At 40.3% G+C, this 16761-nt stretch overlaps 1 protein-coding gene across 3 annotated transcripts in view; it reads left to right on the top strand.

The window, feature by feature from the left end:
- Positions 1 to 16761, top strand: part of LOC108872990 (interleukin-1 receptor accessory protein-like 1) — a 266950-nt gene that overhangs the window by 138183 nt on the left and 112006 nt on the right. For all 3 annotated transcript variants that reach the window (XM_018660973.2, XM_051066061.1, XM_018660974.2), the window contains 2 exons: positions 3822 to 4008; positions 5680 to 5833. In XM_018660973.2, coding sequence (XP_018516489.1) covers positions 3822 to 4008; positions 5680 to 5833 — 341 coding nt within the window. The remainder of the gene's footprint in view (positions 1 to 3821; positions 4009 to 5679; positions 5834 to 16761) is intronic.

Raw genomic sequence — 16761 nt, 5'->3', positions numbered from 1 at the left:
TCTCAGGAAAGATCTTGGCTGCTTTTACATCCGGCCTCCGCATCCTGATGCAGGTTTGGTCAGAGTTCCGATCCGGTCTCAGGTGAATGCTAACACAAGCGGCAGCAAGTTGGCTATTACGAGAGATGTCACTCATGCACATTTGTCCATGTTGATGTGGTTCCCTTTAGCTTTTGCTACATTAAAGTGATGCAAATGGAGGAAAACAATTTATGGATTTTTGAGACAGCTCCAACAGTTTCAGCTTCCTCCACCAACAAACCATAAGGATTATCTAAAACTTGAATAAATTAAAGAACAAACCACAGTAAATAATAAGAGAAACAAAACAAATGCTCCCACAGGGGAAATGAGGGGTCATAGGTTTGATGAAAATAAATTAATTGTGTGCTATGACTTCACAATCACCACACCTCAACCCAACAGCAGTTGGACAATCTGTGCCAAGAAGCATTGAAGCTGTTGTGTTCCATTCAATCTCTACAAAACACTACAAAAAGAATTAATACTTATTTTTGTGACTTGAAAAGCCTGGTACCAGTTAGGGCTCCTTCATGCAGCAGACACACAAATATATACACATAGAGTGCTAATAAGGAACATGGTAATGACTTGGCAGATGTTAGCAGTATCTCTACTGAGCCTGATGCCCTGATTACAGTAGGAATATTTGTGTTGTTTATTAAAGTTGCTGCAGTGATGGAGGTCGTGCCTGGTTGGATGGAGAAACAGTTTAACCTTTTTTTCTGAATGCTGATGACACAGCTGGGAAGCTGCCATAAGAACAATGACAATAGTCTCAAAATAGGCTGACACATAGGTTTCACTTTTCAGTAGTTCTCAAGCTTTTGTGTGTCCCTTTTAAGCATTGCATTTCAAGATGTTAAATTAAATAAATAAGTTGTTGCAGACAGCGAGAATCAAAGACATTTTGAGCTCATGCCAAATAACTTTATTTTTGAGCATTTCTGTGTTTAGAATACGCTGTTTTGCTTGACATCTGCAGCAAGGTAAACCTCAGTCATCTCTATTTAAATGCTAATGACATCCTGAGTCAAGTTCTTAATGGGACTGTACAGCATAGATCAACATGCTGTATTGAATCTCTACGGTGCTGGGTTTATTTCACTGCCCTGTAGTGACATTACACAGAGGCAACCTGTAATCTTTGGACCTCTCACCTCGTGACAGCTGCATTACACTGAGACAATTCTCCGAGAACGTGATTGTTAGTTGAAAGTCAGCTCTAATGAGTAATCGGCAATTATTTCATCACCCAATTTCTATTAGAGAGGAGTTATTTTAATTAAGAGATTCATTAAGTTAGTTCATTAATTTCCCCACAGGTGCCCTGGAATCTCAGGAGAATTTCAAATCAATTCTGATGCCTATTATTTAATATCAGAGCGAACAGTTCCTGTGTTGAAGGGCAGCTTCCCTCTAGTTTCATCCTGTGGTGGTGTAGATTCATTGACAGTCAATAAAATAAAGAATGTATATTAGATGGTTGGGTAAATGGTTTACTTTTTATTTGGTTAGGAGTGATCTAACTCTGGAAGTAGAAACAGCCGTATACAAGAATCTATAAATTAACCCGTGAATGCAAAATCCCATTAGTATTTGCAGTAAGGAGAGACTGGTATTGTTTCACAGTGTGCCAATCATCGTCCTCTCAGCAGGCTGCTTAACTCTAAACTGACCATTGCACATAATTTCACTGCATTTGCTGCGTATTGCAGCTCAAGTCCTCTGCCTGCCCTCCAGCCGTATACACTAGCTGTCAGCCTGACACTTCTCTGGGTTGATGTATGCAGGATGCTATCTATCATTGCCACGACATTGCATATCCCCTTCAGTTTGACACATTTGACAGACATTCTCGCCCATTAATGCCATGGTATCACCTAGGTTGTTATCACTGCATCTGCAGTACGCGGAGTTCCGCGAGCGTCGGATGCTCGGTGCGCGGTGTGCAGTGAAGTCTCTGGAGTGTGCAGCAGTCGGATACTTTTCCTGCTTACTTGTTTGGATGGGTTTCATGAATATTATACCTGCTGAGCGAGTAGTCAAGAGATCACCCGGCTCTTCAGGCTCAAAAGCTATCATGATGGATGTGAAATGTTGGAAAGACATTGTAGGACAGAGTGTTGGCCCACACCATCGATCACTCATGTGGAGCAGATGACACAATTCTCTCCTCCTCTCTCTCTCTCTCTCTTCTAGCGGGCGAGTTTATCAGCGCTGCCCAGAATATTTAACAGGGAAGAGAGCGCACCCGTGGGATCTCATTTGCACAGGTGTCCATCTGGTAGAAGTTGTCTGGGATAATCTCCACATCATGTCACATTTGCATCCGAGCTTCATGAAAATGGCACACTTACTGTAAGCGGAGCGCGCTTCACCGGCCAGTTCGAAGGGCGAGGGATTGTTTGCCGACACTGTAGCGAAGACCAGTGTGTGTTGTACTAATCCACGAAGCAGCTAATGCTGCGCAATTATGTAAGGATTTAACATGTTTGTAATTGTTTGTTGGTTCAGCTCAATTTGTGTAACCAGCTTTAGTTGGAAAATTAGCAATGAGATTTTCCTAAACACTGCCAATTTGTTTGGTCTTTTAACCAGGAGGGATTTGCTGCAGTCAGGCCATGGTACTTGTCAATCGTGACAGTCTTATTAGCCAGTTTGGGCAAAGAAAAGGTGCTCTCATTGAATTCATTGATCATCAAGGACCTTTGCTTCAGTTCCCCTCCTTCAAATAGCACAACATTCACAGTGAATCAATGTCTTCATTGATCCTCATGTTCTGTTAAGAATTATTCAAGCAGCTGATCCAATCTCCAAATCGTTGTCCCATTAATGACCCAAACAGGGAACACTGCAAAGGCTCAACAGCTGTATCTCGCTCTCGTGTGGCTGTGGAGCATCACTCTGCGGGGCAGGACTGGATCTGATCAGGATCTTGGCTTGGTTTAAAACTTAAAAGCAAGCAGGCAACACAAATCACTGAAAGTTTACTACAACACCAGACAGAGAGAAGATGAAATGTTTATTCCACCATGGATGAATACTCACCAGTATCTGTGGGCCCAGGCATGCATGTAGTCTCCAAACATTACAAGCAATCTTGCATTTTACGCCTCTTTTCCCTTGCGTTATAAATTCTCTTCTTTATGTATATGACCTGAGCAGTTACAGTACATCAATTGTAGTAAGTAATTTTCTGCTAGCTCGCACTGTATCTGCTTAACACGTGAAAACAAAAGGCTCAATCAATCTTCAAGCGCTGTTGACATTCAGGGCTGTCGCTCCATATTACCAGCCGTGTCCCTGCCTCTCACACACACATGTACACTACACATACTGTATGTATGTGTGTGACTGTGTGTGTGTGCATGTGTGTGTGAGTATGTGTATTTAAATACAAATGGAAAGGTAGGCTCATCATGCATTAGTGGTATCCACACTTGAATGGATGAGAAAACATTGTAAGGATCTGTAATTGTCCAGATTAAGGATTATATTAAAGATGATGATTCCACATTCAGGATTCTAGGAAGGTTTTTCGCCCAAAAGAAATGTGACATAAATTCTGAAAATGATTAATTGCTTTCCGCAGAAAGGTTTCTCTCTATCTCGGCTGCTGCATTTAATGATTCACATGGAATCTGAGGAATGAGTGCTGTGGAGATTTTGATAGCAAGTTTCTTTGAAGCCAGAGATGGACTGCTGGCAGCTTTTGTTTGCCGCATCTGGCAAGACTTCAACGTGATAAAGACTCATTTATTTCTCAGACTGATTCGTTAACTTTGTGTTTTTCCCAGGAATTCAACCTACTGCATGAAGGTGTCCATGTCTCTCACGGTGGCGGAGAACGACACAGACCTCTGCTACAACTCCAAAATGAGGTTTTTTGAGAAGGCCGAGCTGAGCAAAAGTAAAGACATTACCTGCCCAGGCATTGAGGATTATATACAGCCGGGAGTGGAGCCTGAGATTGTGTGGTACAAGGTAAGATGCACCATTTTCCTGTGACATGTGGAAAATAATCTATCTTAACCATTGAGTTAATTTCTTTTTGACTTGGAGAACTGCAAGATGTTGTCAGAACAAAGGGTTTTATCTGCCACTTGAAACCCATCATGCACAATATTAGAAAGGAACCTCACAGTTAAAATTAAAAAGCTACTTTGCCTACACAGGAAGTTCAGCAATTTATTTGAAGAATAACCTAATTAAGGTTGGCTATTTTCAAATCTAATTAGCATCAAATACCATCTCCTCTCTGACTTCTGAAAGCATCAATATATAAATATATATCACACAAAAATAAACCTCTCTTCCTCCTCATGTAGAGATGTAATGCCCACAGTCGAAGTGACCCAGCCAGACCTCACATGCAGCCCACTTTGACAGAGCTGTTAGGTGAAGCTTGGGGGCCAATTCATCAAACGTGAGAGCGTGCCAGATTAAGTGGCCGCATCGCTTCTTCTCTTTCCCACTGAATCAAATTAAAATAGTAAATAATGACCACTCCACACCCTCTAGTTACTGGCTCTGGCTTTGTCAGCGGGGGCTGATTGAATTCTGGGAGTCCTGTCTTGGACCACAGTTCGAAACCAAACCCACAGTGCCCCAGTTTTCTTTGCCTCGGGTGTTCTGTGGCCCAAAATCTGAAAGGCCTTGACTGTCTCTGGAAGTCCATCCTTACTCACCACCTACATAATAGTTTGCTGTGGGAATATAGAATAAGAGCCCTTGATCCACTTTATATCTTACATTGTTGTGTATTGTGTGCTTTCACCTAGGTCCTTTTTAGCCTAACTACTGGTAGAAGTGCACAGTCACACATAGGAGGAGTGGGCACAAAATCTTTACAAGTCTTTAAACCAATTTACATGTACCCGGCTGTCGCCTACCGACTTTCCTTTCATCAAAACCTGAGGCACTGTCAGATTTCAGTCTGACTCATAACTCGAGTCCAAATTGGTCAAAGATGGAGTCAAAACCAAAAGCTCTAGTGCTCCACCAAAACCAAGTTTGTGTTGATATTTAACTATAATATGACCTCCTTGAAACATCTTGAAATAGAGTGCACACTATAAGTGGAAATATGTTAGAATGCAGCACAGGCTTGCCATCAGCTGACTATCCCACTTGAAATTTCAACAAATCATCAGTGACAAACTTCATTATCCCTCAATAGCTGCAGTTCATGTCACTTTCCTTAAGTATTGATGGTGCAGCCCAAATCAGTAAATGACTAGTGTGAAATTAGGAAAAACTTTAGACATAAACTTTGTAATGGTTTTATGAATAGCTGGTGCAGCCTTGCCTCAGAATGATAAAAGCACAGCCATTCAGTCCCATAAATCAAAGTGTTAGAGTCTGGGCAAAAGGAGTGCACCATAGTAATTTTGCATAATTTGGAGAGAGCTTGTGTATGGATATGAGGCGTATAAGTGTGTGGAAAGCTACTGTAGTACTTAGTTTAGTCATAAAGGGCCTCCATGGATTTAGTTCATCTTTGTTGCTAATAATTAGAGGTATTAAAGTAGTGTTTTGTGCAGGTTTCAAACACTTGCTGCAATTGAGAGCTGACAGTACAACTAAAATAGCGTATTTGCTTTATACCTAACGTGAAGTATCCCCATGCTCGTCTTTTCTTTACTTTGAATAAAGGAATGCAAGCCAAAGCAGTGGAGACAAACCATAGAAAGGAGGCGAGACACTCTGTCCATCAAGGAAGTACGGGAAGACGACATTGGGAATTACACCTGTGAGTTGCAGTTTGGGAACTTTGTGGTGCGGAGGACGACTGAGCTATCCGTCACAGGTAAAGCAGTGTTCTGCATTTCTTCAATGCTGACTGCAGAGTCATCTCTGCTTATGTTTGTTAAGATGTTTATACTGTGGAATCTAGTGTAAGAGGTACAGAGAGCTTGAATTGCCACAGTGCTTGCAGCAGCAAAAAGGAACATCAGTATTGGCACACTTAAAGCCGAAATGCAAGTATATTTCTATTTAATGCATTTAAAAGCAGCAGTATTTCCACAATAGAATGCCTACATTGTTGAATATGCCTTTGTGCATTATGCCTGGTGATTGTTTTCTACAGATTGTGCTTTTTTATACTGTGATCTGACCAAAAAAAAAGAAGAAGAAAGAAGAGGCTTTAGGTTGCTGTTAGAAAAATTAAGCTTTTTAAAGCTGATCTCTGCACCTTTTGCCAATAGTGACGCTGTCTCTGTGACTTCCAGGCTACTTTAATTGCTAAGTAGTGGAATTCACACACAGCCACTTCAGCACTTTTTCATAAGGCTGTTGAAATATTTAAGCCTGAACCTAAAGTAGGTGACAGATTGCTCGCCACTGACACTGTCACAGCCAAGGTTGACACAGCAGGCACTGTGGATAGGAACAACTCCAAATTTACAACTTAATTATACACACTTCCTTTTTATTATTATTTTTTTTTCAGTCTATCTGATGGGAATTAGTTCTGGTAGTTTTCCTGAGTGATGTCACTTTAAGTTTGTGATGAATAAACAACAGCACAGAGCTGATATAGACTCAAATTAGTATTTTAATAATCGCAGTTTAACTGCTTTATTTATTTGGCTGTTGCGGTAGATCTTAAAGTTTCATTTACCAAGCTGTGAACAAAATTAATCATAAGAGACACAATGATAGTACCATGGCCAATCATATCACCTGCCAGATTTCCGATGCTCCTATATTACAGATCTGCTCCATTATAAAATGTTCCTGTAAAACTAGAGCCCAGGTTTGTTTGAGTAAAAGTGTTCCCGTGCTTTGTACACTCTCACACGACAGCAGTTCCTCCTCTCCATGACTCATTTGGCTGTGCTCACTTTTCCTGTGGTGGCTCACGTCCGCAAGGGTAAGAACAAATGCACAATGACGCAGACTGAGACAAAACAGAGAGAAGTGAAATGGAAGAGAGGGACTGCTTCTTTACAGCGCAGCTGCCATCGTGCATTGTGGGTGTGAGGGTCAGGCAAAGTGTTGGCTGTTAACTGCTACCTGATTACACTTTATAGTCCCTTTAAAGAGACAAAGACAGACTCCGGTGAAGGCCGAGTTAAGTCATAAATCATTTTCCCACCAGCCTCAAAATGTCATCCTGGGGGAATAGTCTTAATCTCTCTATCTACTTTGGAGACACTCAGCATTTCAAAACAGGTGGCAAAAGATGATTGATGATTGGGCCATGGCAGTAGAAGCGGCATTTATGATTTTTTATTTTTATTTTTTTTAAGAAAGAAATATACTCCACTCCATTCCACCTGCGACTGTGTGGGTTTTCCGCTCACATCCAACCCTGCCTGTAGGTGTGAATGTGTCTGCTTTAAGCTTTTTGATAGACCGGCAGCCTGTCTAGGATGTACCCTCCCTCTCGCTCAACTCATGCTGGAGTAGTCTCCAGGCCTTAAGCTTATTTGGAGCTTAGATAAAGTTTGATTTAAAATGACGTTGTCAGTATCTGTGAAAGAAAGAGAGATGATTGCTTTTGTTTTGGCTGAATTTTCTCCATCAATTCTATGATTTATGATGGTTTTGTTCAGAAGATGGCACAACCCTTTACAGTACATTGATTCTTAGGTCTAATTCCATAGTGGTTGTAGGTTACATAATGCTACAGTAGTTTATTGACATTCTTAGATGTATCTTCTAGGATACACAGATGCAAATAAATAGTTTCACCCAAAACTGACTTTAACTGTAAGTTACAAGATGCAATTTTGCCTCGAGGCAACAAAGAGTAACACAAGTTCCCATTGTTCTTTCTGAACTTGGAGTGCTTATTATCTTTGGAAAGCAATGCCAGTGTTCATTCTGCGTTTTGGCGTGGTTGCTTTCCTTTTAGGCAGAAATGCTTTCCCTCCGAGTTTTGGATTTATTTCTTTATATCCTGTTTTGCGATTGAAGAAGTTTTGAGTTTTTGTACGTGGTGTTTGCTTTTGTGCAGCCACGGTGGCTGCACTGATCATGCTAACTATCCAGTTCTTTTGATCTCTCTTCTTTTTCTGTCTGCTGTCACTGCTTCAGTACACATGAAACACATCCTGTTCTATAAGGAAGGGCATTTTGTTCTTGGAAAGAACTCCTGTATATAGTATTTAGAACAGCAAATGTAGAACCTTTGATGAACAAGACTGAATCATTCTTCAGTCCTAAACACCTTGAACTTTCATGTGTTTATTGTCATTTTGATACATCTACTGGTTTCATATTGAATCAGTGTCCTCCAGCAGTTTTAATATCCATTACTTTTATGTGCAAAACACTCAAGTTTTGTCTAATTTTCACAATTAATCACGGTAACTAGCATTCTAAGGTTCAGTTGTTCAGGAAATTATCAGCCATCTATCCCCATTATATACCCATCTAGAAGGCCAGTGAGAATAAGTGTGAAATTGAACAAGAATAACAACACAGCATCTTAACAGAGTTTTAAAAAACTGCTTTAGCAAGGCCGTTACCTAGAGTATACTGCATGCTGCATCTGTTAGAACTTTACAACCCATAACTTGGGGCTTCTCATAACTTTTAAGAAACTTGTGAGATTTTGGTACAAGGCTCATTTTAGCGTTTCCACTGTATTTTCCAAATTGGGACATTTGGAATGTGTGCCATTAAAAATGCAAAAGCTATGATAGACTATGCAATTTTTATGTGCTGTTTGGTAAGCAAGTAAACTGAGCACTTGTGGGACACTGTAAGTCATTTCTCACATTGTCTGTCCCTCAAGTGCTCAGTTGGACTGATTTTGTTCTTTATTTTTATGCCAACGGAAAATCCAGGGCACTGCTGGGCCTTGGAAAAAGCCAAACGGTGGGCCAGAAGTGTCCAGCATGTCAAATCACTCTGTAGCTTTTCAGCCTGTTCCGCTGTGTGCTTTGTGATCCTTTATTTTTCTATAATCTTATTTCATCTTTCAAAATCTCTCCTGCACAGTTTGGCTGTCTGTTGGCCCCACATTTGCCCAACACTTTCTCAAACACTTTACTGACTTGTTGGTTGTAGTCATCTGTAGACCTCTGTTTGACGAGTCATGAATAACAGCATTGCTGGCATCATCTTAAATTGCCTGGAAGTTGCATTTAGTATCACATCTTGAGCATTGCCAAAGTTTAGTTCCAGAAGCCCATCCCCAAACGAAGATGTAGAACAGTGGGAACTAAAGCAGAACATGTGATAATAGCTGCTCATTATGTTACATTTCATTATTTTCCTGCTGAGGAAAAGGGCTTTAAGTATTCCACATTGAGGTCTATGGTTCAGACTTGACCTTGCTATCTGCATGCTTCCATTCTTTTTTTTTAATGTGGCATAAGGTATACATGAACCTTTATGTAATATTATCATCAACCTCCCACAGATAATTCGAAGTCACCATCAAAACCCTTGTCACTCCCCTCTTCATCAACAGCCTACAGGCCCTCTCAAAGCAGTGCAATGGGACAAAAGGTCAGGTTCCATTTGATTATAATGAGCACCGCTAAAATCATAATGAGCTCCCTTGCTGGGTGATTGGAAGTGACATTCATTTTTAAATTAAATTTGGGGTTTTATGACTTCTTTGTAAGGTGTTCCGTTTGATGTCTTGGATTAAACACCGCAGAATAAAGGAACAGTGATGAAATAGATATACAGGGGAGCAGCAACTTTGCTGTGTAAAGTAGACTGTCAGTGTAGCTAATGAGCTGGGACTGATGCTGTTAACCTGCTTTTCTTATTTTGAACCAGCACGCAATGAGGTGTGTTTGCTTGATGAAGGGAAAGGGGCTTGCTTTGCAGCGCAAGCATGTAAATAACCAAAAAGCCAGAGAGGTTGAAAACAATCGTGAAAACATCTCTTAACATAAAATGTCTCTGCATTCCCCTTCAAACAGACGAATGATGCATTCACCTGATATTTTCCACCTCCTTTAAGCCCTGGCATTTTGAATCGACAGATCTGATCCTATAGTAGCTTTGTGGCTTAAAGCAGTTCAGGTTGCACCACTCTTTTCAGCTAGTCCTTCAGTCGAGCACATTCAAAACCAATTTCTCTTAAGTGAACAATGGTTTATTGCTAGATAGCACCAAGCTATTTCAGTGTCTTGCTTTCTATTGATTATTATTGCACAGTGACATGACTGCTTGGAAATGAAAGGAACTATTTTGCTTCCTCAGCTCAACCACTGCTCCTGAATGATGGGAACCATTCCCTCGATATGTGTTTTCTGTTGTGCATTTGTAAGCTAGAGGCTATGTTCTGCAAACGTGGATAGAAATAAAGAATAACAGAAGTACAGTACAAGTTTGGAACATGCACTTGAGTAGAGGACAAGACAGTTTGTAATACAGTTGCTGTCTCAACCTGTTATATCAAGTTTCCCATCAAAAAGCTGTGACTAGCAAGGTTATTATAAAGTAGCCTACATATTCCTTTGACACACTCTCGCTGTCACACGAATCGTCTTGCACACGGCACTGGTCCCTCCAGAATATCCCCATACTGTTTACCTTGGCACACCAAGTTTGCTCACAAGTCTTCCAACTCTGCTCACCTAATTTGCAAACTGTGATTCAATTACACTGCGGTTACAGTGGAGATAATGAGAAGGCTTATAAACACAAGGTGCTTGTCATTATCCAGATAACCTATTACAATACAAATCCTTTGTTAATACCAGGTGTAAACTGGGTCTTGGATTTGAGGTTTGCCAGTTATATTTTAAGTTTTATAGATATTAATAGATGAAGAGATAAATGTAAACGATGGTTTTAGCAAAAAAATATGCTACTTTCTATTCTACTCTTCTATTTTAGCATGTTAATTTGTATTTATAGCAGGACAGTGATGCATATGCTACTGTACCATGTTGTGTTATGAAGCTAACAAGCTGTAGTGATCAAAAACAGTACAGAGACAACAAACTCATCATTTAGAAGCACAACCAGCTTCTCACAGCCAGAAGTCCCTTCAATACAGGCATCAGAGGCTTTAGGCTAAACTTTAGTTAGTTTTCTTTTCAATATTGGAATCATTGTTTTTTTGCATCCTGACCCAGCACATCTTGGATGTCATTACCTATAATATATGCAATCCTGTCACCATGATGAATGCTGTTACAGCTGAAACATATCGATTCTTTTTATACTTCAGTCTAGTCTATTGTTCTCCGGGAGCAGCCAAATGACTTTAGTTTTGCTGAGTAAAAATAAATGTGGCGTTTGTTTTGGTGGCGGCGGTGAGAGGAACAGAGACAGCTTGTGGCGCAAGGACACTCGCAGTAGAGTTTAAATAAATATCCATTCAGCATTCAATCATTTACAGTATAAATTCATTTGGTGGACACTAAAATGTTAACAGGGCCTCTATGTCCTTGTTAATCCTAATAAACTGTTTACTTCTTCAGCTCAGTATTCCACTACTGCCTCTCTTACACCTCTATCCTGCAAGGTATATCTCCTTCCAGCACCATTTGGTGGCCATTACCAATTTCCTCTCTCATCTCAGAGTTGACTCATTAGCATATGAAGGAGGTTGGAATATAATTGCTCCTTTAAGTGATGGAAGATAATTAATCTGGCCAAGGTGCTGGTGGAAAAGAAACGACGATGCACTGAGTGGATTCAGGAAGTAATCCTTTTCTTCTTGTGAATTTGATACACTGTGTAATCAGCAGGTGCTTGATGAGGTTTATTAATTTTTGCATCTTTTCTTTAATATCATTACCTTTGATATTTTGTCACTTTATTAGAGAACATACTTATGAATAAAAATAAAGCTTGTCATTATTTTGTAAGTCTTGTTGTGATTTGTATTCATGCTCTTCTGCTGTGGCACAAGAGTGAGAGTTATTTACTATATCTTATATTATGTTTACTTACTAAATTTTGTCTCTTTCTTTGAGTTATATTTTTTGAAATTAGAAAAAGGAAAACACATAGATACTTGCTGGATCTCAGTGCTTGGCTCATTCTCATTTTGCGACTGCTTTCATGCCATAACCTTGGCATGGCATTATGAGTTTCACACCCTCACAATTTTCAGAAGCGGTGCCACTGGTCCTTATGTGTACTGTTCTCCCCACACATCCCATCGCAGTGGGAATTCAGTGGATTAATTAAGATTGTCACTCAAACATCTGGTTGCTGTGGAAATGGGCTACAGAGTATTTTTTGAACCTTCTGGTTTTTCCATCGGCGCTTGGACTGGGCTGGTTTCTATCTCTCATGATGATACAATGGCGTGATGAGAAAAAGGAGGAGGAGGGAAGTATTCAGTGACACAATATGTCTGTGTGTAAGAGTGCACCCCTGCCAAACTGTAAAGCTGCAGTTACTATAGCATACTGAATAGGCAGACCCACATTAGTAGTGTGGGTGATGGAGCTGCTATAATTCCTTGGCTTTCTTAGTATTAGTATTTCCATTATTATATTCATTTTCTAAGAAATTTTCACAAATATAGTTGTCAGCAGATGACAGGTTACCCAGCTACATTTGAAATAAACCATCTAGTTTGTCAAAGGGAAATGTACAGTCACCTAAGTACCCTCTCTTTTGGTGCTTACCAGTTGTTGTTTTTTGTTTGTTTGGTTTTTTGGCCACTTGGGGGCAGCAGAAACAACCTGTAAACACAACACTGACATATTAACCTTTTAAACTGATATAGTGAAGTTGTTAAGAAAGCAGTTTCAGAGCTACATTGGCATTCATCTGGAGTAGAGTCTCTGCCTACTTCATTAAAAGAAGAATATGCACTCTTCTTGCCATTCAGTGCTAGCAGTTCTCATACAGTTTTTAGATCCTTTTTCCCCCTGTTGGGTCTGAAAACAATGCTAATGAGAGCAATGAGAGACAACCAAAAGAGTGAAATTTGCAGACTATAAACCCAAAACAGTGAATACAAAGATGCTAAAAAGCTGTCTAGGGCTTAGAACAAGTACAAGTCAAATAATCTACCTGTAGGTCACTTTTTCACACATTTGATCCATTGTTTGTTTTAAAAATATTGATTATAGCGACTAATTTCCCTCCATATACAACAAGTTATACGTAATGACAACAGACCAAACTCAGTTCATGTTGACAGTGTTGTATAAGAAGAAAGAAAGCATTACACAGTGAACCTGAATGGAATTAAGGATGAATGGTCATCACGGTGACACTTAAGGTTTACTATGACCATGCATGTGCTGTTATGAAATGTACTTAAAGCTGAGTGAAGAGTTTTTAAAGTGTGATGGATGGCTTTTTGATTAATTGGAATGATTTTTACATGTGGCTCCACTGTTTATTTTCCTGAATGAATTATTGGATGAGCGTCCTCCTTTTTCTGCCCCAGCTCTTATATCGCCATTACTCACCACTGCCAAGCTTTCATACCCCTGTCAGGACCAAATATCTATCAGAGATGAAAGGCAGAACCTGAGGCTTTACTTCACATCCAATAATGGAAAGTCTCAAGCTCAACAGTGACTTTTTTCCTCTTCTTCTTCTTGTACTACTTTGTATACTCAACAATCATACCAAATTGAAGGCCTTGTGGACAGCCACATTCAGCAATCAATGCTGCATATTGCCACCTGAGGTCTACTTTACAGTTCTAAAGCGTGTGGACGCTTTAACATTGTCAGTTTTTTAATCAGTGAACCAGATATAGACTGAAAAATGTCCTTAATCCGATGCCAAGGACATTTATTGTTTATGCTCAGCACAAGTAAAAGTTTTTTCCCAAAGAGTCTCTTCCTCAGGCTTTTTCCTCTCAACAAACTCTCCTTGACCTGCACTCAGACAGATATAGAGGTCAGGTAAAAGCTTCACCAGAGAGAGTTTTAGCAGGAGACTCTTCCCTTGTAGAAACAGTCTATGGGACGACTAAGAATAGTGTAAGAACCGTGAAAACCTTGTAAAGTGCTTTGCTGAGACCTACACAACGCAACTTTGCACTTTAGAAAGCCCAAGAGTTCTTTTGAAATAGCTTGGGAATTTATTACCTAAGAGTCATGTGACCAACATTTTATATTCTTAATTGCTCAAAAGGCCGTCATGTACTCGCTCGCTCATTTGCCGCAATTAATGAGGAAGTTTTGTATTTTGCTCAGCTTCAGTTCATTACTCACTGTGCTCCAGTGAAGATTTCCCACCACTGACCACATCATATGTCAGAATTTCATTTGGGTTTATGACATAACTGGGCCTCATTTATGGTGGAGAATGAGCACTCTTTGCTGTTGCAGCTCTTATGTGTGATTTAGGTCGATGAGGCTTAAGTATTTTTAGAATTAAATTTAGATTTAAATCTCTCACAAACCTGCTTCCAGGATGATCAGTGAAATGCTGTGTTTCAATTTTAGCATTCATGAATTAGTCTGTATCTGTCGTTTTTTTTGATCAATTATATAATTATTGTCTATGAAATGTAATAAATTCATAAAAAACACCCCTCACAGATTCCCTAGACCCAGATGATTGCTTGTTTTGTCCGACCAGCAGTAGCTACAGCAGATAATTGTGGCTTGGTATCTAAGGTGGAGCTTAATTAGCGACAGCAGGTGCTAAAACATTATGGGTTATACTTCTATGCATGTTCATGCTACAGTGACTGCAATTTACCCCATTAAACTGTATAGGCAGCAATACAAAACAAAGTGCAGGTAAAGATATATGAACTACATGCAGCTATGTGCACCTACAAATCCCTCATATATACAGTTAGTTATATAAAGTTACACAAAACATCATCAGATGTATCCACATTGTCCTTTTCAAACCTATATTAATTGACAAATTGATTAATTGACTGATTGTTCCAGAATATTGTAGTTTAGCTGATATAAATCCACAAGCCACATTCCCACTAAATCAGACTGACTGAAATAAAAATACCCACACTCTGTGCTTTTGCTCTTTTCTGTAGATTTTCCACATGTAACAATTTCCCCAGTCAGTGCTATGCTCCTCCACTGTGTCCAGCTGTTTGCCATAACTCCCTTGTTTTCAGCGATGCCCCCATTCCCCCGCGGTTTGGCAGGCTGTTTGTTATGCGTTCCCCTGCCATCACTACCCAACCCGGCGAGTCAACTCAACCCCGCGCTCTGATCAATCTAGCAGCAGCAGTGTGTGTGTGTGTGTGTGTGTGTGTGTGTGTGTATGTATGTATACACTGTAGTGCACACTCAGCATCCCGGTGGGTTTCCACCTGCTGGCGCCATCAAAGGAGCAGCACACAGGAGATGTGATTGCAGAGCTTACAGCAGGGGAGGAAGTGGGCGAAACAGGAGAGAAAATATCTGAGCGTGAAGCATGTGCAGAGCATGGTGTTCTCAGACTGGAGTGGTTACTTGGTTACTGTATATCAGCACAGGCTGTAATTTTACTGAAATGTGTGTATTGCTGTCAAGTATGTTTTTTGATTTGCAGGCAAAGGGAAGTTTAAACATTATCATTTGACTGTGAATCCCTCAGATAAAAACATTCATAGATGAAGAGCTTTGGGGCAAGCTGTCTCCCCATGTTTGTATCCCTCTATTTCCTGAGGTCATCTCCAGTTTTGGCATTGTTTGCTGCCATGAAACGGTGACAGGTAATTGGCAACAAGGCAACTCGATGCCTGTTTTTTTTTTTTTTTTTTTTTTGGCTTGGCCCTGGCAGATACGAGCCCTATGAACAAACTGCCGAGGAAGAGCTCCAGGAATTAGTTTGACTTGGCCAGCTTTCCACAAGGTGAGATGACTTTGATCAGTGTCCCCTTGTTTGATGAGGTGGCACTTTCTGGGCACAAATGCTGTTTTAAGCAAACAAAGGACTATCTCCCTCTGCGTTTTGTCACAAGATTTAGGACACGGCGCAAGCAAGGGTAGACTGGAGGATTTAAAGCATTTTAAGTGCTAAGTGTATGGACAGTGATAGCTGTATAGACATACCAGGCATGAAGAAATAAAGTATTTCATAGCAATGCAGACTGAAATTGGATTTCCATGTACTTGTAAGTTAGCACAGTGTGAGGTCTTGGTATTTTGATGATAAGTAATTTACAGTACAAACTGAGCAATCATGCTAAGAATAGATGGACCACATTCTTCTGACCACATTTTTTTTCTTCGCTTACAGTTTTGACAACAGTGGCATCATTGTTGCATGTACTGTAGAGGCAGCCCAAACTAGCTGAGTGCCATCTTTCAGCGCTCGAGTCACTGACACATTATGCCACCAGGTTTCCCTCGAAATTCTGTTCACATTCTGTAGTCATTTACATCCAGTGGAAGTATTTGCTCGCAGAGTGCCTTGTGTTTTGTGTGTTGTCACGAGGCCTGAAAGTAAAGTACAACACACACTCTGCGTATCACAAAGCGTGCCTCAGTTGAAGCCTGGAGCATGCACGCGACACGCTGTACAGACAGAAGAAGTCGTCAGGGTACAAGAGCCAGGATGTGAACGTGATAAAGTTTTCTGGAGATTTGACACATTTCAGTTCTTGGAGGTAGAATGGTGGTGGACCCTTACGAGCCATATGGGCTAAAGTAGAGAGTACAGTAAAGAACCAGGGATGTAGATGTTTTGACTCATGTCGTATGACATCTGTTCTTGCCCTCAGAGATGTGGAGGTTGGGGTGGTGAATGGAAATGTCCAACATTTTATGCCAGAAACTATAACAGAAAAAAGCTAACAACAAACTTTTTGTAACCCTCATCAAGTGGTTTCACTTACAAACCTTATCCTTAACCACAATGGCATTGCCA

Source organism: Lates calcarifer, linkage group LG7_2, assembly GCF_001640805.2.
Source record: "Lates calcarifer isolate ASB-BC8 linkage group LG7_2, TLL_Latcal_v3, whole genome shotgun sequence".
Lineage (NCBI taxonomy): Eukaryota > Metazoa > Chordata > Actinopteri > Centropomidae > Lates > Lates calcarifer.
Note: the sequence above shows the minus strand (reverse complement) of the source record. Positions and strands in the feature narration are given on the sequence as shown.